The sequence below is a fragment of the Rhipicephalus sanguineus genome, chromosome 6 (genome assembly GCF_013339695.2).
Source record: "Rhipicephalus sanguineus isolate Rsan-2018 chromosome 6, BIME_Rsan_1.4, whole genome shotgun sequence".
NCBI classification, from domain to species: Eukaryota; Metazoa; Arthropoda; class Arachnida; order Ixodida; family Ixodidae; genus Rhipicephalus; species Rhipicephalus sanguineus.
The window spans coordinates 37,108,524-37,130,134 of record NC_051181.1 but is presented as its reverse complement, the minus strand read 5'-3'; the positions used below and the strand labels follow the sequence as shown (position 1 = coordinate 37,130,134).

General features: G+C 46.3%; 1 protein-coding gene across 1 annotated transcript; it reads left to right on the top strand.

Annotated features, from left to right (window-relative positions):
- Positions 1–5,714: 5,714 nt before the first annotated feature.
- LOC119397819 (uncharacterized) lies at positions 5,715–20,321 on the top strand. The gene is made up of 4 exons (XM_037665183.2): positions 5,715–5,770; positions 13,013–13,121; positions 16,731–16,822; positions 19,993–20,321. The coding sequence occupies exons 1-4, from the start codon at positions 5,717–5,719 to the stop codon at positions 20,140–20,142; spliced, it is 405 nt and encodes a 134-aa protein (XP_037521111.2). The 5' UTR covers positions 5,715–5,716; the 3' UTR covers positions 20,143–20,321.
- The last annotated feature ends 1,290 nt before the right edge of the window (positions 20,322–21,611 follow it).

Here is a 21,611-nt window from a genome sequence, read left to right as displayed (position 1 = left end):
GCTCCCACGCAGAGGGCCCAGGTTCGAACCTCGTTCCATCCTGGAATTTTTTTCTTATTTCGTTTTTTTTTCTTAATTCGAGCGATACTGGTTACGGACACCGGCGGCGGCGGCGACAGCGGCGGCGGACAACTACGGCGCCAAAAACGGCTGGTGAAATGATCTCATAACAGCTTTCGCTGTAATAAATCTCTTACTGCAGAGTGACTTGATCGGCAGTTCCAATGGAGGATTTTGGTCCCGCCATGGTGGTATAGTGGTTATGGCGCTCGACTGCTGACCCAAAGATCGCGGGATCGAATCCCGGCTGCGGCGGCGGCTGCATTTTGGATGGAGGAGAAAATGTTTGAGGCCCGTGTACTTATATTTAGGTGCACGTGAAAGAACCCCAGGTGGTCGAAATTTCCGAAGCCCTCCACTACGGCGTATCTCATAATCATATCGTGGTTTTGGGACTTTAAACCCCAGATATTATTATAATGAAGGATTTTGAGATACCCTATGGTTTCGAAAGAATTGATTCAGCGATTGCCTTGCCTAAAATGCTTTCGTTTAGGAAAGCACACATGAAATGAGTTCTTCTTCATTCTTTGGAGTAGTGGCCCCTAGTGGGTATGGGCTATAATTTGATTAATTTATCATTTCTGTGTGTGCATGTCCCCGTATGCGTGTGGTTTCGTGTACATATACATGTCATGCTAACACTACATAATTACGCAAATTACCTGCGCCATTATATCTGTCGTACATATATACTTGCACATCCACGAAGTCATGTATATTGTGTAAAAATAAGCTTGTGATAAGTGTGTGTATGTTAGTCCCTAGTGGCATGTGTTAGGGACATCCAGTGGACGTGGACACTTCTGTTAAAATGTTTCATGTATATAGTGCGTAGTCATTTGTATATGTTACTGTCCTTGTTGTACAGGCACTGTGCCTAAGTTCGCAGCGTCCTGAGATGAAATAAACTTATTGCATGCCTCGGAGGGTGAAGGAGAAGAAGAAGAAGAAAGGTCGACCAGGAGTCCGAAGCTGGCGTAACGTAAGTTTCACAGGTTGGACGACCTCTTTATGCCGCTTATACGGTGAAATTTCGATGCGTGGAGATCGGCGTTTCGTCGTGTCCGAAAGTCTCGGCTTCGGAACGAGGGCTGCCATACTTACTGGCTTCGTATTGTTTTCGGAAATTCCAAGGCCTGGAAGCTCTACCGATTTATAAAATAATACAGGCTTTTGCTCTTTTTAGTGTTGCGTTCTAACCACGAATGAGAAGGCTGCGTTCGCCGCCAGAAGTCGTGAGCTCCAGCGAATACTGCCGCTGCGGCCAGCAGTCAGGCATCCTCCTTGTGCTGCTCACGTGCACTTTTTAGCAGTACGCGTAGGATATTGTCGTGTAGGACGCATGAACTGAGCTCATATTTCGCAAGAAGTATTCCCGCGAGGTGGGCTATCGCCCCAATGATATACAGTAGCTCGTTCCTGTAGTGAAGCCATGGCTGCCAGTGCGAGACATCTGCCTACTGAAAAAGCTCGTTTTTATACACAATTTTCTTTTCGATTGACAGACGTACCCATCATACGCTGATAAACGAATGTTTTCTCAGTTGTCTATGTCGTGGCATGAAAAAATGTATGTAGTTGCACTCAACGTCAAAGCTGTAGCAAGTGAAGGGCGGTGATTCGTCTGCCCTTCCACGAATTTGGCGTTCATGGGCAAGCGCGCGCTGGCGTTCCAAACGTACAGCCTGCTCGGCGTCCATGGCGGGAAAGAAACCTTCATTTGTGATGCAGTGGCACCCTATCCTCTCCTCCTTTCTTCCTAAACCTCACATCACTGCTCCTCACCTTCACTTTCCTTTCCCACCCATTTCCTATGCTATACTATATACACGGCTATGGTATGCCTTACCCTCCCCTCCTCCTTTCCCTGCTCACCCTCACATCTCTCCTCCTCACACTAGCTTCCCTTTCCCACCACCTGGCTGCACTTACTATAGACGGCTATGTTATGCTCTACCCCTCCCCCTCCTCCTCCCCACTCTCACTTCCCTATCCCACCTCTTGCTATACATGGCTATGCTATGCTTTACTCTCTCCCCTCCTTTCCCTCCTCCTCACCCCTACTTTTCTTTCCCGCCCCCTTGCTGTACTATACATGGCTATGCTATACGCCAAGCGACGACATAAGATGAAAGCAGATGACAGATGACATGAGACGACAGCCTGGGCCCCTATAGTGCTCCGCACTTAATAAGCAAGGTTATAAAAAGCCGAATGCACCGGTCCAGCCGTTTTCATCAGGGGCGTAGCCAAGGGGGGGGTTGGGGGGGTTCAAACCCCCCCCCCGAAATTTTTCAGTTTTGCTTGCGTATATATACACGCGAACACACAAACGCACGCACGAACATACATAAAGTATGGTTGAACCCCCCCCCGAAAAAAATTTCTGGCTACGCCCCTGGTTTTCATGTGTATGACCGTAGCAGTGTTTCTTTAGCGCCTATACGGATACAGAACGGCAAATTTAGCAGACAACATGGCGACACTGAAACGCGTCCGTAAAATAGTCTTTAATAGAAGCTGCGAATACGAGTCAACGAAGAATAGAAAACGTGGGCGTGCGGGTGCAACGAAGTGAAAGAAAGCTGTACGCGATCACGACGAAAACATATAAAGAGGAAATCACGGCGCTGACACTTGAAAGGGTTCGTGACGAACCCTTTTGCTCTTGTGCGAAAGCTGTCGTCAGCTACTAGCTGCTTGTCGAATACTGATGTTGAAAAAATTATCGTTCTATGTAACAGAGTGCTTCTACTCTGCCTGGGTGCAGGCGAAATCATCTTAACGCATTGGTTGAGTCAGGCTGACTTGCCAGAGGGCATGGGAACATAAACAAAAGTTGGCCACTGCATCATAATAATCATTAAAACAGCAGTTCCTCTCGTGAAGACGGGGTCAGCACGCCTTCTGTTCTTATAGCGAACTGCGGCAAATTGGTGTGCGTTTACAGTCCCGTTTCGGTTTATATACACAAAGGGTGGAAGGACGAACCACGCCAATAACTCTTTCAATTGTAGTTGGCGTTCAGTTCAGTGGACAACAACATAGATTTTATTGCGATAGCGATAAATCTATGCTCACAGGGCATTTTCGCCGTCGCCGTCGGTGCCGCCGCGATGTTCCGTATGAAGGATTGATAGGCGGGCGAGTTGGAACTTATCCATCTTTGCGCAGCGCACGAAATTGACAAGGACACAAGAAAAGAGGACGGGACAAGCGCAATTCAGCGCTTGTCCCGTCCTCTTTTCTTGTGTCCTTGTCAATTTCGTGCGTTCCGTATGAAGTTCAAATGGATAACATCACCCTGCGCGTCTTATGTTCTATGTGCGAGTAAAAGCGTGTGAGGAATGTCGACTATATCTCTGCTCAAGCGGAGCTGGAACTTGCCCGCCGTTTCCGTCACGCGAAAGGTGCATGGGAGGGTGTCGGAGTGGTTGCTGTGTACCTCCGGAAATAGTTCCGTACTTTAACCGGCCGGGCGTGATCGCACATGGGTATCTTTACAGGGATCAACAGACATGAACTGTAGAAGGGTACGCATTTGGGCTGGTTGGTTCATGATTACGGGTGAGAAACAGCGCTAAAAAGACGGGACAAGAAAGGACACGAGACGACGGCGCTGACTAACAACCAAATGTGCTTTATTCCTTCAGTCAGCATAAATATACTTCACCACTAACGTAATGAAAATACAGAAAACTCAGCCTGCGCAGAGGCAGTAGGGCGATCAACGAGACATGAATTCTATCTCCTTCGGAAGGAGGGAAATCGAGGGGAAGCTTACACATGCCTCGCCGCTATTGTAGATGTGATAAGCTTCTGAAATGAGACGCGCGCGCTCGTCATGGTATTTTGACAAGAAAGTGGTATCGTTAAAAGATGGATGGCAACCGCAACTGTTACAGTGAAGAGATAACTGACTATCTGTAGCTTGTTTTTGAACCTTGTTCACATGCTCGCGCATGCGGTCATTAGCGCACCGCCCCGTTTGCCCGACATAGTAACGCCCGCAAGAAAGTGGAATCTTGTATACAACTTCTTGACAACATTCAACAAACTTCTGCCTGTGCTTCTTAGTGCATCTTCTTTTCTTCTCTTCTTCTCGGTTAACTTGCTGGCACAGGCTACCAAGCTTATTTTGGGCAGAAAACAACAGCCTAACGCCTGCCCTGCTGACAACTTTCTTGAGATTGTGCGCGACTTTGTGCACGTACGGAATAACCGCAACAGTTTGCTTCGAGTTTTTCTCGGATTGCACAGCAGCTGAGCGCTTGTTTTTAAAGCCTGCTACGAGGCTTTCGGCAATGTTAGTCAAAAGCGTTGCTGGAAAACCTGCGAGCTTCAGGCGTGCTACTTGTGAAAGAAAACTTGCTTCAACTTGGTGGTCACAAGACCTGTCTAGCGCCGCCTTCATGCAAGCTCTTGCTATTCCGCGTTTAACAATCTTCGAGTGCGCAGAGGAAAAAGGGAGAAGGCTCTTTTGAGATCTGGGCGCATAACTCCAACATAAATGGCTATTTGAGAACGAGAGTTCCAAGTCTAAGAAGCGCAGTTTGCTGTCTGAGGGATGCTCAGTGGTAAGTACTTAAAGAACTTAATTCCGTAGCAGGCTTTAAAAACAAGCGCTCAGCTGCTGTGCAATCCGAGAAAAACTCGAAGCAAACTGTTGCGGTTATTCCGTACGTGCACAAAGTCGCGCACAATCTCAAGAAAGTTGTCAGCAGGGCAGGCGTTAGGCTGTTGTTTTCTGCCCAAAATAAGCTTGGTAGCCTGTGCCAGCAAGTTAACCGAGAAGAAGAGAAGAAAAGAAGATGCACTAAGAAGCACAGGCAGAAGTTTGTTGAATGTTGTCAAGAAGTTGTATACAAGATTCCACTTTCTTGCGGGCGTTACTATGTCGGGCAAACGGGGCGGTGCGCTAATGACCGCATGCGCGAGCATTTGAACAAGGTTCAAAAACAAGCTACAGATAGTCAGTTATCTCTTCACTGTAACAGTTGCGGTTGCCATCCATCTTTTAACGATACCACTTTCTTGTCAAAATACCATGACGAGCGCGCGCGTCTCATTTCAGAAGCTTATCACATCTACAATAGCGGCGAGGCATGTGTAAGCTTCCCCTCGATTTCCCTCCTTCCGAAGGAGATAGAATTCATGTCTCGTTGATCGCCCTACTGCCTCTGCGCAGGCTGAGTTTTCTGTATTTTCATTACGTTAGTGGTGAAGTATATTTATGCTGACTGAAGGAATAAAGCACATTTGGTTGTTAGTCAGCGCCGTCGTCTCGTGTCCTTTCTTGTCCCGTCTTTTTAGCGCTGTTTCTCACCCGTAATCAACAGACAGCCCATACATTTGTACGTGTTGTGTTCTCTACGTAAAGCTTGCGTTGAAGTCATAGACAGCACGAAGGTTGCTTCCCTTGCTGCTAGTGAGCTGTTAGCCTTACTTCGTATGAATCGGAATATGAAATTTCAATTAGTTACTATCGCATTCATTGCCTCGCCCTTGCGGCAAAAGTGACTCTTTTAGCAAAGCTAGCCACTTTCGCCGCTTTTGAGGTTATCATCCAATTCACCGCTTATATAATCTGTGTGACCATAGTGTTAATTTCGCTTCCACTGTTGAACTGTTCTTAGACAGACGCGGAAAAAAGATGTGCTGGAGCAGTACGAAGACTACTCTACTGGTGGTCGCCGTTATTTGCATGGTAAGTTCAATGTTCGTGTTTTTAAAAATCATCTTTGCACAGGCACACGTAAGTAGATCTTGCATTGTGCAGAAATTTCAAGGGGGGGGGGATAATTTCTTCCTATTTATATCATAATTGCTATAAATAAAGTACCCTATACTTTACTTGGCTTGGCTATCATTAACGTTGTCATTAACGTTGTGTTTACACGAAAGCTATGCGATTTAATAGCAGCGGTAATATTGCGCCACATCGGACTCAATGTTTCGCTGAGAAATTTAATTAGCCGAACTTATTTAGGTAGTTCTGCATTGTTATTCATAATTAATTTCTACTCGATTCTAAAAAGTCGAATAGTGTTTGCTTTTTTTAGGGAAGGATCCAGGGCTATCCACATCCAGGGATAGCCTGTGCTTGATTTTAAGAGCGGAGCTGTTTAAGCTTTAAGGTGGCGGTTCCACTACCACCATCTTGCCAATAGTTCGAAAAACGACAACAGACGACGCCACTCATCCACGTTTGCAGAAAGCGAGAAAATTGCGCGCGCAAGTATGGTCAGCGTCGCCTCGCGCGTGTTTTATATGTTATATGTCGCGCTAGGTGACGGAAATCGGCCGACAAAAAGCAAGGAGCACAAACGCGGACGGCGTCTTTCACCTACAATCGGGGCCAACTGTTGGCGTCGTTTCAACGACATGACGATAAGTGCCGCAGCTTGTAAGGACAAACGCTCGCTTCCTATTGCAGCCCTTGAGAAAGGACAGCGCAGCGTCTAAATACAATCGCTTGAGAACAAAAGAAAAAAAAAACACGCACACACACGCACACTGGTGCGTACAACAGCGTGCACTCACACACGCACACACACACGCTCTCACCCACACGCACCGCGCTACGCTCTCACTAACGCACTTACTCACATAATATAATGTGCCTCAGTGAAATAGTATTGAACAAAACATCAATCAAACGCTTCGCAGCGTTTCAGTGGAATTGCACGGCCGCTACTAAAACAATCATTTTGGTTCATTTTAGCGACCGTGCCAGTGACTTTTATAGCATCGCGCGAGCGCATGTAATTTGTGTGTGTGTGTGGGGGGGGGGGGGGGGGGCGTGCTTTTGCTTATTACAATTGGAGGAGGAAAAAATGGACAGACAGATTTCAGCAAATTATAATTCGAGAGTTATCTGCGAAATTTCATCCTCTCAAACTGCAATAAACGGTTACCAAAATAAAGTACATCTTGATGATCAGTTGAACACATGAATACCACTAATTACCGGAGTTAGAACCTCCTAGAACACATGCTTCTGCCAGCGAGACGTCTGACAATGAATGCGTTTGCGTGAGGAAGAAGACAATGATTTTTCCATGTGAGGCATGTTTTTTTTTCTCTTGGGAACAGTAATAAACCAAGATGGTTTGTGCGTTGGAGGGCAAGACACCCCGTTATTTTCGTCTCTTTGTTCTCATTTGTAACCTTTCGCGACGCTGTGCAGGCGCGTTCGTGGTCGTCTCGCACGAGCGTTTACAACGATGAAAGCCAGGCGCAAGACGCGCGTAGTCACACATACTGCTGACTGAACTTCTTGTATAGCTTCCACAGCGTTGCATATATTGTATGAAACTGAGTATAGGTACATCGGCCAGCGTAGGCGTGCACACGAGGGGGCTGCGCCCCCCCCCCCCCCCCCCCTGGGGAGGGAGAGAATACAACATTTATTGGTAGCAATAAGTCGCTATTGGGGGTGGACCTCCTAGTCCGGAAGACCATTGGCTCTTGCCGCCGCCCGGGCACCACGGTCGACCAGGGCTTGTTGCTGCACTGGGTCAGAGCTGGACAGGGTCGCCTTGGGGGCTTACATGACCGGTCATGTAGGCTTTTACAGAATCCAGTTTTTATTTATGCTTGTTCTATAAAAGCATGAATACACTTATTTGTTGTGGAAAGCTTTATTTTGACTTACAGGCACCATCGACAAGTTTTCCATTTAGGTTGCCGCAAAAGTTTTTCAACAAAATGTTCGTCAGTAGCATATGTATCGGCACTATTTTGTTCATGTGGCCACTCTCACGTGCGTCTAAGTCAGGTTATTCTTCGTTGACCAGACATTGCACTGTCCGCCTTGTACTTTGCTACGAACTAGTTGTTATCCGATCATTAGTAGTAGTTCTGGCTACGCAGCAAGCCGCTTTACGACAAAGTAGCAGTGCGCAACAGCGTTATCACTAGGTAGAGTAGTCCTCCTCAGTCGAACTGTTTCCTGACACCGTAGCGCTCATTAGTGGCAAAGACAGTGATCGTCTTATCCGAAGTGAGTGCGTCTTTTCACAAAGCACAATATAACTTTTCCAGGGTCCCGTACATTGAATATTCTGCCAAGTTGACTAGAACGTTCTGCATCTTCAACAAAGTCTCGCTTCTGTCGCATCGTTGCAACTAGGACGTAATTACCTGATTGGGTACAACTTACCACTACTGGTCAGTGGAAGTTGTCGGCACAGTGCTCGACAGGCATACTTTGAAAATTCCGGCAATGACAAGCTTTCATACGTCCACCATCGTGTCCCCTTTGAAGCGGCGCTACATACGTATCATTCACACGGCATGTCAGCGTCCTTCCTTTCACAATTTCGAACCTCACAGGCACGAAAACACTCAAAGGAACGCGCAAAACACGAGCAGCTGAACCACAAAGAGATGCACATTACTAAAGACGTGCCGGGGAACACTGGTTCTAAGAACGCGTGACGAACGCGCAATCTTCCTGCATACCGAAACCATTTGCCGCGTGATGAGACCGCCCCACCTGCTGACGTGGGGCGAGTGGAAAGGGTTTATCACTAAGCCCTCCTCCTTTTACGGTTGGTGTTTGTTACGCGCGGCGACTAGACTTAGGTAGTGAAGCAAACTATGAGGCCTGGAGATATAATTCATGCCTGTTCTACCCGTTTTATTATGTTTAATTGCGCCACTTTTGGCGAACGCTTGAACTCGCATAAAGCAACTTGATGTTTCATTTCATAGATGGAGCTACCACCAAAAAACGCCTGTGAGACTTATGATTCATTGAAAATATTTTGTTTGAAGCACTGAGTGGTCAAGTTAGTGAGCACAAGTAGATAAAAGACACAATATGCATCTACTAATGTGCAATACTCGTTGGCAATTAGCGTCTAAAAGAAAAAAAGGCGAGTTTCTACGGGACTGGTCGGCAGGAAAATTACGTAAATTCACTGCTGTCTTGCAGGTTCCCTAATAAAGATAAAGGAATTTTCTCTTCATAGAATCATAGAAAGGGCCTTGCTTCTTCATTATGTAGAAGTTCACAGTATCAGCTTGTATAGCTTTGTCGCTTCATCGGTAATGCGTGACCAAGTACAGCCATAAACTGCCGCATTGACACAATAATAATTCATCAAGTTTTCATCAGAACACAAAGCAACTTCGCATGGAAAATAAGTGTAATGTAGTCTACGTAGCCACTAAATATTATTGTTCTGCTTTGAAAAGTAAAAAATATATTCTCACAAAAACTTTTAATATTTTGCCCATTTTCATTGGAACGTAAATAAATTACTAATTATTTTATGGCTAATATCTCTTCATAGAAACCTTAAATAGCACTTCTTATAAAGGCACGGTAAATTTGGTCTTGTTATGTTGAACAGTTTCGCCGTACTGGCAGTACAACGGAGGCTTGCACAACGAAAATGCCTTTTGTTGCTCACACTATTTTCATTGCTATTAGGTAACGCTTCCGAACAGGCATTAACACCAGGTGTCATTAGAAAGCGGAGATCATAAGCTTTCTGAATTATTACAATTAATATTTATTTGTCAAGCGCAGCGAGCACAGTGCGTCCGCAAACAATGCGTAAAATGCGGAGGGGGGTTCGCCGGAGTGGGACCGCTACCTTAAGGGTGTGCGCCACTGAAAGCGGACGTATTCCAAGCCGGATAGCGAAGGGGTGGGGAAGGGAAGCGAAGGTGAAGAGGAGTCATGTGACAGTGAGGAGAGGGAAGGAGGTGGGAGCGTAAACCATAACATCACCATGTGCAGTATAGTATATAGCAAGGGGTGGTAAAGAGTAGCGAGGTTGAGGAGGAAGGGAAAGGAAGGGAGATGGTAAAGCATGGCATAGCCTTGTATAGTATAGTTTAGCGAGAGAATGGGAAATGGAAGTGAAGGTGAGGAGGACTGACGTAAGGGTGAGGAGGAGGGCAAGGAGGAGGAAAAAGAGGTAAGAGCTTAAACCACAGCATCACCATGTACGATATAGCATAGCGAGTGGTGGTAAAGACTAGCCAGGGTGAGGAGGAGTTACATGAATTAGGAGGAGGAAAAGGAGGAGAGAGGGCAATATAGAAAGAGGGAAAGAAAGAAAGAAGAAAGTATATGTAGAAAAAGATAAAGAAGGAAAGAAAGATGAAGAAAGAACTCGATCTACGTTCGCCACGTGGTGGCGCTTGCTTGGCAGCTCCGCTGTTTACTCAGCTGTGGAACTGGCTCTAATTTTTTTTTTTGGCATACATTGATTTCCTGGTAATTCAAATTTTATTGCGATAGCAATTATATGGACAGTCTCGGCTGGATTTTGCCGTCGCCGTCGCCGCCGTCATGCACCGTATATGTATAAGTATGTATATATATATAAAAGCCCCAAAGAAAAATAATCCAGAAAAATGCTTCCGAAGCGCGGAATCGAACCAGGGACCTCTTGCTCCGCAGCGAGCAGCGCTATCCACTACGCCACGAAACGCAGATCGTCCGGCTAACGGCGAGTGGTATATACACACCCTTTACCGCTGGACGGACTCAGAGACGGCCGGCGCTGATAAGCGTTTCTTCATTACCAGCGAGATGGCGCTAGGAGCGCGACGGGTGCATTTAAAAGCCGTCGGCGAGCTCGCTCGCTTTTTCTTATATTTGCGGAGGGAGAACCTTGGCCTTCCGCTGTCTGCTCGCGTGGTTTTCTCGTGGTGAGGGCAAGAGGGATGTTTCAACCTTTCACCGTGATGTCCGCGCTCATGTTACGGAGCGTGCGAAAGTCACTCGAGCTCAAGAGACGCCGCTAAACGAACAAACAGAGGATGAGCGCGAACTATCAAGTGACACAGCTCGACACTTGAAGCACGCTAGTTTCCTTCGCTGCTTCGGCCGCCTTTGCAACAGGAGCTCTGTTCGAACTGAGAGTATCCATTGGCGAGCCTCACTTCGTATAGCATTTATTTCTTGCTATCGCATTCATTGCTTCGCCCTTGCGGCGAAACTGCATATTTTTTTTTATCCCTGGTAGTTTTCAAACGTTTCAGCAGATGATTATAATACACGCGATTTCTGAACCAGAAAAGAAATCCATAATTCGTTTATACTGGCTACAGAATCGTAGACAAGTGCAAACACTCATGAAGGTGAAGCAGAGCAACATTCTCCGCAGCCCTAGAACCAGTGGCAGTCACCATAATATTTTGAACCACTGTGTCAAGTATTACCAAGATGCACAACAGCACTTCCATGCTGCATGTGACATGCCATCTTGGCGAGTACAAATTGCCAATAATAATAATAATACCTGAGGTTTTACGTCCCAAAACCACGATATGATTATGACAGACGCCGTAGTGGAGGGCTCCGGAAATTTCGACCATCTGGTGTTCTTTAACGTGCACCTAAATCTAAGTACACGGGCCTCTACCATTTCGCCTCCATCGAAATGCGACCGCCGCGGCCGGGATCGAACCCACGACCTTCGGGTCAGCAGCCGAGCACCGTAACCGCTATACCACCGCGGCGGCTAGTACAAATTGCCAGTAAGGTGTCTAGATAGAGGACTGCAAATTTTCTTTGTGAAATCACAACCTACGACAACGGGATACAAGTAAATGCTTGCAAAATATCAGCGTGATAATCGTCCTATTTTTCGCCTCTTCCGTGGCGCGTGATGACAACTTCCACATATTTTGCCTTTACATATCTCCACGTAAACCGGACGACATGCCGTAATTAAGTGTCACCGAGCATGTTTAGCAGTGTCCTTTACATTGCCTCATCAAACTACAGCGACGCTAGAGTTACTGTATATGCTACCTAAAGGTAGCATATACAGTAACTCTAAGCGACGCATTCTAGAAGCGCCGCCTAGGTGCCACAGTTGATGCGTCGTGCTTTTCTTTAGGAAGGCTGCAACAGCGCAGATAAATAAAGAAGAAGGAGCAGGCTCACACCACAAGACAAACAGGGAGTGCCAATTCGATATTACTAAAAAATAACGCCAACCTTTCCTCGATGTTGTCATGCGGTTGCTCAAGCACGCGTATATGGACAAGTGCAAGACAACACCACTTACGCTTTACTAAACTCTTTTTATTTTTCTTCCTTGGGTTGGGCGAAAGGTGGTAAACTAACACATTTATTACCACATTTCCGTCTACGTCGAATGCCGCAGTAATTACTACTTACTTGCCGAGTAATTCATGTCGGCTTTACGGGTGACCAGAATCACTGCGCATCAGCCGCGCTTCTTCAGCTCATTTTAAAATGATCAATATTGCAGTTACGAAGGTGATTTCGTGCTGGTATATGTCCGCTTAACCCTTTCCCTCCCGTTGATGAGTATAGTCGTCATCAGATTTTGTGCCAAAATGACCGATGCAACTCGTCAAAAACAAAAATTAGTTCCACATAGAACCAATGACGACTATCTTGACGCTAGATGACCGCACTTGTCCATGTTGTGCCATATATGTCTCGGCTTTCATTGTACTGCCATCTTTCATTGTAATGCCATACGGTGAAGCCATCTTCGAGCTATCTTTTTGACACAATTAGTGAAATAAAGGACCTCCCTTGAATTGAAATATAGGTGCCGTTTTGTGCAGAAAAAACAGCTCTACAAACTGAGCGAAAAAAATTTCCGGTAAATTTGGTAGAATTGTTCTTTTTTCACGGTGGGGAAATGGTTAATGCTAATAACTGTCGTGGAGGTGTGCCAGTTGCTCGTAAGCGCTGCTGGTGAATAGCAAGTGTATCACAGTCACACCACCTGGCAGGATAAGTAGAAGGAGGAGAGTGCAGACGCAAATTCTATTTCGTATACTCATGTAGAATGTAGCCTTTAGAGCATCAGACTAGTACAGTTCAGTATGGTAAGAATTGTGCGTCGTTGTCTAGCGCCAATGGTTCAGTTCTTGGCTTTCTGGGGTCTTCGCTATCCCACGTTCTCGTTCAATGAGAGTGTTTTGTCTGACGTTGCAGTGCATGAACGGGTTCAATCTGGTGTCAAGAATGACGGGAATTGAGGACAAGATTCGGGAAGAGAAATATTCCTCCTACCTCCCGGATGTCACCGATATCTCTAAATGGGGTAAGTTACGTCATATGTCTTCATAAAGATGAGAAACCCCGACTGGAATGTTCTTACACGCATACATCGCTTGAAATCTTAGCAGAATAAACACGATTTTACGCGAACCGCTGATGTGTTATTGTTCAAACTTATATCGTTTACGGAGAAGCTAGCTGCTACCTTGACGAGTCAAACACAAACTTGTTTCGCCGTCTTCTGGCAGCTGCAAATTAAGGCTATCCCGGAGGGTGGCAGTCTATTAGTGGAGCAAGCAACACGCAGCGGCATTTATGGAACAGCTGCCTTCTTCAGCTGCCGGCAGACGGCGCAACAAGTTGATGCTATATAGAGTTACTATATACGTTAAGTTTAGGCAGCGAAGTTGCGCGTCTGTTTTCCAAACGCCGCTAGCAACCTTGCATTGCGGAGAAGCTGATGCGCAGGCCAATTATTGTACTCCCTGCCGCCGCTGCAGCGAACTGGATTAACACTGCTTATAGACCTTTTCACAGAAGGCTCCCTGGGTGCCACCATAATCCCCTTAATAGGCGTAACCATAGTTTTTACAATAATTACTAGAGGGAACTCTGGCGCTAGTGTCTACGGGAGCTGCAACGCATGGTGCTTCAGCCAGCATTGGAATGATGGGTAGTACACGGATTCGTATAAACTTTGTTCTTTCAGCTCCCTTTGGCTCCGGGTCGCCTGCATCCGGTTTGTCACAAAACGAAGTTCAGCTGACGTCAGCAGTTCCACTTCACCACTTTAACCTTTTTAGGCTCACCACTTCAAATATCTGCCCACGAAGTTGACAAGGGTCCATTCTTTTATTCTAAACGAACGCCAAAACACAGCAATAAATACAGCCACAAGTGCGTACGAAGCCGTAAGCACGAAGATTAGGCAAATCCATGCACTACCCATCATTACCATGGTGGCTGAACGATCGCAGCGTCAGAGTGCCTTGTAAGTAACTGTAGGAAACTGTATGGGCGTAACTCCCCAAACATGCATTGCCGAGGCTGTGGCGTCAGCTATGCGGCTTCGCCGCATAGCGGTGGCTGCTAGCCGGACCTACGCAAAACTCTGCTACCTAAAGGTAGCATATACAGCAACTCTAATGCGGCTGAGTAGCTAGCTTTCCTACAAACACCAAATGTCCGTGTTTTCTTTCTTAAAGGGGCCCTGCAACACTTTTCGAGCATGCTCAAAAAGCGCTGCCGATCGGTAGTCGAGGCTCCCGAGAACACGCGAGCCAAATATTATAGCGATGCGTACGGCCTGGAATTTACAATAAATTCTCAAAGTCAGCTGAAAATCGCTCCCTCTTCTCTCGACAAATGATGTATTAGTCCGCAAAATATGACGCGATTGTCGGCAGTTCCACCATTGGCTGATGTTATAATCACGATAACACCCTCATTATTACTTTCGTTGTAAATTTTGAGTTCAATAAGTAGATAATATGTATGTTTATATTCTGTTATCGCGTTAAAAACACCGAACAAACATTAATATTAGCACTTCCGGTCTCACCGACAGCTCGTCTGCTCGTAGTTGCGTGGTTTTCTTCGCCATGCGCAGTGCCGAAAACGTGAATATTTCTGTGCTTTTGACCATCGCCGGTTGCCGTTGAGAGTGGCAGCCGTTCGAGTGTTGCCTCGTCAGCTGGGAACTGCATCGTCGGCACGTTCTCACGACCGACCGAGGCAGCCGTGCAGCATGTCTCCGATAACAATGCTGGCGTCCGGTAATGGCGGCGCTTCGGGGTCGTCTGCCAGTGCCGTCTTACGAGGCGGTGTATCGGAGTATGGGCCGAAACCGATCTCAGCTGTCATTCGTTCCAAACAAGCGCGCAGGTTTGCTTCCATGGTTGGCAGAGCGATGAAAACACTACGGCGTTCGAGGTGCACACCCAACATTACCAAACCGACGCGCAGTTTTCAAGCACGCGCGATACACATCGGCTCCGCTCGAAGAGAACGACGCAAGCCGACCGGAAGTGGCGGCACAGACCACGTGGTTGCGCCCAGACGTCAGAGAGAAAAAAATGAAGAAAAAATTTCCGCCGGCGCTCTTGGGCGGAGCCTCGCTCGCTCGCTCGTCTGCGCTACCTCCCTCGAGTCGCTGCCTAGCTCTCCGCGCGCTCGCGGCGTTGAGTTGAGGGAGAAAGCTGCGGAACGTGATCTCTATAATTTGGTAACACCACTTAGACTTGACGGATTCGAAAAATTTTTGCGGCATATGACTCGTGAAGAGTCATACGTCAATAATGAGACTATTCCAATATAACTAAGAAAGGTGTTGCAGGGCCCCTTTAAAAATGCACAGGGGTTATATCGCCAGGTGTTGCACGGCTATAAGATGTTTTATTTTCTGCGAAATCAGAGCAACATCATCAACGTAGCATCGGTAAAGGCCGAGATTTCTTTCGAATATATATACTCATCGAAAAATGAGTGTGCAACATTACAGTGACTTAGAATAGAAAACTGAGCTAGTTGGTATAGATTCATGCTTAGGACTGTGCAGCGCTCACAAGAAGGACAAATGACAGAAGAAGTGCACACGACATGCGCGTGTGCACTTCTGTCCTTTATGTCCTTTTTTTCGGTCGAAATGGAGTATGGAATCCTGACAAAATGTGAACGGTAGCTCACCGACATATCTTTAAAAAGCGGTGTTTATAATCGCAATTCGCTACTAGCCCAAAGCAGAGAAACTGCGAGGGTGAGAGACGAAAGTTAAACTGAAGCTGGTTCAATTTGGTGCCGCCATATTTTTGGGAGGGACAATGCCGTCCAGTGATAACGTCAAGATCAATCAATAAATCAATCAGTTTATTATCATGATATAAAAGGACGTTACAGGGAGTAAAATATACAGACGAGGGTCCCAAAGTACACGACTGCAACGGGACCCTCGGTCATGATTACAAATAAATAAAACAAGGATAAGCATCTGTTAGAATCGCAGAAACAAACAATGCACAAAGCAGACTGAAAAACAAAAGGGAGAATAAAAAAACAATAATAAATACAGTGTGAAGCAACACAAAAAAAGGCAGATCAACTATTTAACAGGTGCTATTTAACAAGTGCAACTATTTAACAGAGGCGGTCAACGCTAGCCGCTAACAGAGGCGGTCAACGCTAACCAGCACAAGCCAACACTGACAGTCGGCCAACGTATTCCAGTGATATATTCAACGCCAATAGCACATTCGACTGGTCGTTGTCGAGCGCTACAGAGCTCTCTGGCGACGCGCGTCACGTTCGGCTGGTCGAGATCGAGCGCTAATACGTTCGTCTGTTTCTTTCAGAGCACCACGCTAAAAAAAAAAAGAATTGTCTGTAGTGCGCAAGGTGACTGTCAGCAATTAGCAACTGATTTCACTCGCCTGCCTCTAATATTGTATTTTTTAACCCTTGGCTAAAGATAGCTGGGACACCCGGTATATATGTGTGTGTGTGTGTGTGTGTGTGTGTGTTTGTGTGTGCGTGCGTGTTTGGCTATGTGACATCTTACGGCAATACAATTCATTGCTATATGCTTGATTATAGAGGAGGGCTATGTGATATTCAGCCATATTTGTAGACAGAAACGTATTTTTTTTTGTTAATACAGTAAACGGTCGCGAGAACTCCGACCACATCACCGAGGGCCTGGCGGGAGTGAGCTTGATCTTCGACTTCATACTTTTGGGAGGCGCAATAAAGGTATGTCTAGGGTATACCAAAAGTCATGGACCTCGAAACCACCTTCCGCGACCACCGAAAGACATTGATGATGTTATGTTTTAGATGCGAAGCATCTTATAGCAGAGTTCAAACCGGTGGTGGTGCTGTGCGGCGTGACCACCCTTACTGAACATGCGCATACCCTCTCCACACACCTCCTCTCCACTCCCCTCACCACTCCTCCTCTCCACTTCCTCCTCTCCCCTCCCCTCTCAACTTCCCCTCTCCCCTTTCCCCCTCTCTACTTTCCCTCCACCTCTCCCCTACCCCTCTCCACTCTTCCTCTGAAACGCGGGCTAGACATGCCGAAATTCTCTCCTGCGCAACGCCGCGATGAACGCCAGCGCATGCGCGTCCCCACCCCCTGTCTCTCCTCTCCTACACTGCCCCCCTCTCGCACGCCTGTCGACCGCGTTCCCCGTTCGCCGTGTGAGAATTAACGGCCAGGCTAGAGGGAAGACAAGACGCGCGTAGCGTTCCTCTTCGCGTTCCACGACGCGAGGTCGGTAGCATGCCCAACGAACGCCAACGGAACGCGATCGTGCAAGTGCTCCGGCTTCGCATCGCCTCATGGTTCCTTTTAGCGGGAGATGGTGTAATTTTTAGCATAAAATTTTCATAAGGTCGGAATTTTCATGCGTTCTACAGTGTACCAAGCCGGCCTTTTCAGGAGAGGTCTTTTATTCGCCCATCGCCATTTTTTACGAAAGTCTTCATAAAAAGTGTTATCCTTTTACATTTGTTTTATACAGCCGGCACAACGCAAATTGTTCACACATATGGTTCAGATATATTCACCTTCTGCGAGCGTGGGCATTTAGATGAGTGAGAAGGACATTTGGATTCTGAGCATGGTGTCGTAGGTTCTAAAATCACCACTGTCAACGCTTTTTCCTCGGAGGGACAGTTTTCCTCGTTGTGTGTAGGCATAAAAGTACTTACGCATTTAATGCTTATAATAAGGAATTTTACACGGCAGTGAGAGTCCTGTCACTATTACATTAGAAAAGTTCAAGCCAAGGACACACACGCACGAACACTTACTTGCTCACTTTTCTTTCTAATAAAACGGTACGACTTTTCTTGCGACGTTGTGTTCCAGGCGGGTGGGTGGCAATTTTCCCTCTCGTATTCCTTCAATCACCTTGCGGGATTCCGCAGAAGTGATTTGCCAGACAAACACAAAAATGTACAGATACACAATCTACACAACCTTGTACACAAGGTTGTGTACAGATACACAACCTTGTTTGTTTTTATTCTATGGGTCCGGCTATTGCTAACTGTAGACAGTTCCGCACTTCATATTTCGATTTCTCGGATGCATTTGACGTTGTTCTATATGAGCTCCCAATTCATAAGCTCTTCGTTGTCAGTTGCATCCTAGGCCCACTGATTAAAGGCTGCATGCACTTCCGATCAAATTACGATGGCGTTGGTGCTAAATACACTTGGCCTTACGAACCAACCTCAGGTGTTCTGCAAGGGTCTGTCTCAGACCGATTACTTTTCAGCGTTATTAACACTCTTGAAGAATAGTCGAGTCAGACGCGCCTCTTATTGTACGCCGAGGATCGGACACTTTGTCATGAAATTAAATCAGCGCATGATTGTGACTTACTATCAAGCAGGGCTAGGCAACCTGCGGCCCGCGTGGCAGTATTATGCGGCCCCCTGCGCGACGCCAGAACGACGCCGACTCCTCTAGTCGCTTCCTACCTGAAGAGCGACGGGAATTTTGACCTCTAATGGGGTTAGGCAGGAACAGAGGAAGGTCGCTTCCAGTTGGCATTGTCCCCCATATTCACACTTAGCCAGATAACGTCTTCGCTTCCGCTCAGTGCACAGTCCAAAAACGGGGGACGAAATATTTTTTGTGGAAGTAATAGGTCAGAGAAGGACCTTCATCCAAGGAAACTCGTGTCCGGTATTCTCGTAGACGTTAAGGCTTTTGAGCTGAAACTCAAGCTTTTACAACAGCAGGCTAGTGAGTCTAATCTTTGTCACTTCCCTTGCTGCAAAAGTTTTGCCGGACATGCGAGCAAACCGCTTCGCGCAGAAAACCCCCGTGAAATATTACACGTATTAAAGAGGGAGTTCGAAGCTACGTTCTGTGATTTTTAAAAACATTCGAGTAGAATACGATTGTTTCAGAATCCTTTTAAGGTGGGAATATGTACCAGTTGGAACTGGCTGATATGCAGACAGACGATGAGCTCAAAGGCGCATTTGATGCGACAGGTACTGTGATGTTTTACGCTGGCCTCAGGGACTCAAGTTTTCGAGTTTGAATAAACTAGCAGCAGCCATAATAACAGTGTTCGGCAGTTCATACGCCTGCGAAGAGACTTTCTCGAGAATGAGGTTCATCAAATCAAACTTACGTTCCTGACTCTACGAACACCTCTACGAATTTCTGCGTCCGTCGGTGAGCAACCTGGATGTAGATATTTGCGAGTTGGCTAAAACTGTTCAGCAGCAAAGGTCGCATTGAAAGAGGTCGCATTTTTTCTTTCGCTCGTAACCGATGTTTATAAACTACAGCCTTAAGGTATACGTGCTGAAGATAAATATTATTTCTATTCCAGTTTTGTGCATTATTGTAAGTGTGCGGAATTTTTTCTCTTTGCCTCCAAGCACCCACCACCCTTTCGCTTTGCCGTGCGGCCCCCGCCGGGTCGGCTTCATGCAAGTTGGCCCTCCGCCTCAAAAGGTTGCCGACCCCTGTTATATAGGATGACGCGAATTCTGTCGCGATATGGTGTGCTGCCAACTTGTTACGAATTAGTCCAACTAAATCGCTTGTTTTTACGCTTACTCGTAAAATGTCTTCCTTACAATAAAAACACTTCTTAGGAATCATACCGCAGAAAAAAAGCGAGTTGTACACGTGATTTAGCAATATTGATTGACTGATGACTAAATTCCCAAGAGCATACTGCAAGCATTATTAATGCATCCTAAGGACAGTATAGGACTAATGTTAAGATTGAGAAAATAGTTGAGAAATGTAGTCGTTCTGTCATTCATGGCAAATCCCATTATGCTTATTGAGTGCTCAGTGAACTGAATGAAGCGAACCGAGATCTTGTGAAATGTATTTAACAGTCGATTTGTTAACGATGTGTGAATGACTCTCGTCCTTGCAGGAAAGCGCTGGCATGATCCAGATATCGGGCATATGGGGCTCCTTCGACTGCGTCGCGGACGCCGTTATAGGATTTCTGGCGGCAAACTACACCCTTCCCAGTTTCGTGAGTGCTCTCCTTGAAAGAGTAGCTTTGCATTTCGCGACGTAGCCCGCAACGTGTAGTGAAGTTCTTGCGACTGCTTGACTGGCACCGGAGACGGGTAGCTGCTGTCGAAGAGGCGTTTATCCCGTTTTTATTTACCACACCTTTTACATGCCCTGTACTTGCTGTCGGAAATAAAATCAAACTGATGACTTGCCCAGTGCTCTGGCAGGCGTAGTCGTGGGGATGGCGCAGATATGGTTATTTTGTTTTGTATATTTAGAAAACCTTCGCAAGTGATACTCTGAGACATGATATGAAAAGGACGATGCATGGGTAGTAGTGAAGAAGACAAGAATTAGTTACATAAAAGAGTTATGCAGCCGCAAAATAAAAAGATGCCTGGGAACAAAAAGGAAGAAAGCAAACATGCCACGTACTATTGTCGACTGTGGCGACAGGACACCAAGTGAGCGTGTATTCTTTACAATACGTCACATTAACTCCAAACCGCCATCATTACAATTACAGGTACATAATCGTATTTTAAGATGCTATTGCTTGCAATGTCAGTCAGTCAATGAATTTTATTTATAAATTGTCCCGAGGAGCCGATTCCCCTCAAGAGGGAGGGTCGGCTGCGGGCCGCACCCACGTGGGGACAGGAAGAGCGAGCCCCTCCGCCAAATTGCGGGCCCTCTGGACAGCCCGGGTTTGGACCTCCTATTTAAATATTGAATGCAGCAATAGTTTTTTAAGGCTACAGGGTAAAAAAAAAATTTGGCAATGCTTTGAGGAAGGTGGTTCCAGTATAAAATCTAACACGGAAACGTTGAAATGTCAACGATTTTATGCCATTCATCCATTCGATCGGGCAGATGAAGGTTAACTGAATGTAAAGGCAATTAACCAACGTTTTTGATTGCGGAATGTAATTACTCAGCGCAGTTATCCAGCTTGGAGAGTTATGAAGAATTCGAAGACGAGCTCTCCAACATTTGTTGGCGAAGCTTAAATGCGACCTTTTTGAAAGCATCGTCTATCGTTTATGATTTTCAATCCTTTCAGTAGGTGAAGGCGTGGTGTCTTGGCTATGCGAACAGTGGTGCATACTTCTTGCAAGCTTGGATCTAGGCAGGAGTGAATGCGGGACAAGCTCGCGCATTTCAAATGGCCGAGAAATAATAAAAAAGAAACGTACAAGCACAAAATGACTTATTGGTATGCATATGCTGTGTGAGAAAACACGCTTTCTCAAGATACGTCGGAGAATTCAGGGATAAAGGAGGCTATTAAAGCTCAACAGGGAATAGAAACCATGTCGAATTCAGGGAAAGGAGCCAAAGAAGAGACAAACGTATACTGCTTACCGACTGGAAAGTCTGTTCAATACGGAGGTCACATTTACTGAACTTTCATTTTCAAATTTCGCTGTGCGTTCCATTGCGAACTCTATTGTGCGTCATACACGTGTCGCCTGCTCTCGCGCTAATGAAAAAGTATACCAAGTCACGCAGGCAAGGTGCATGCTATAG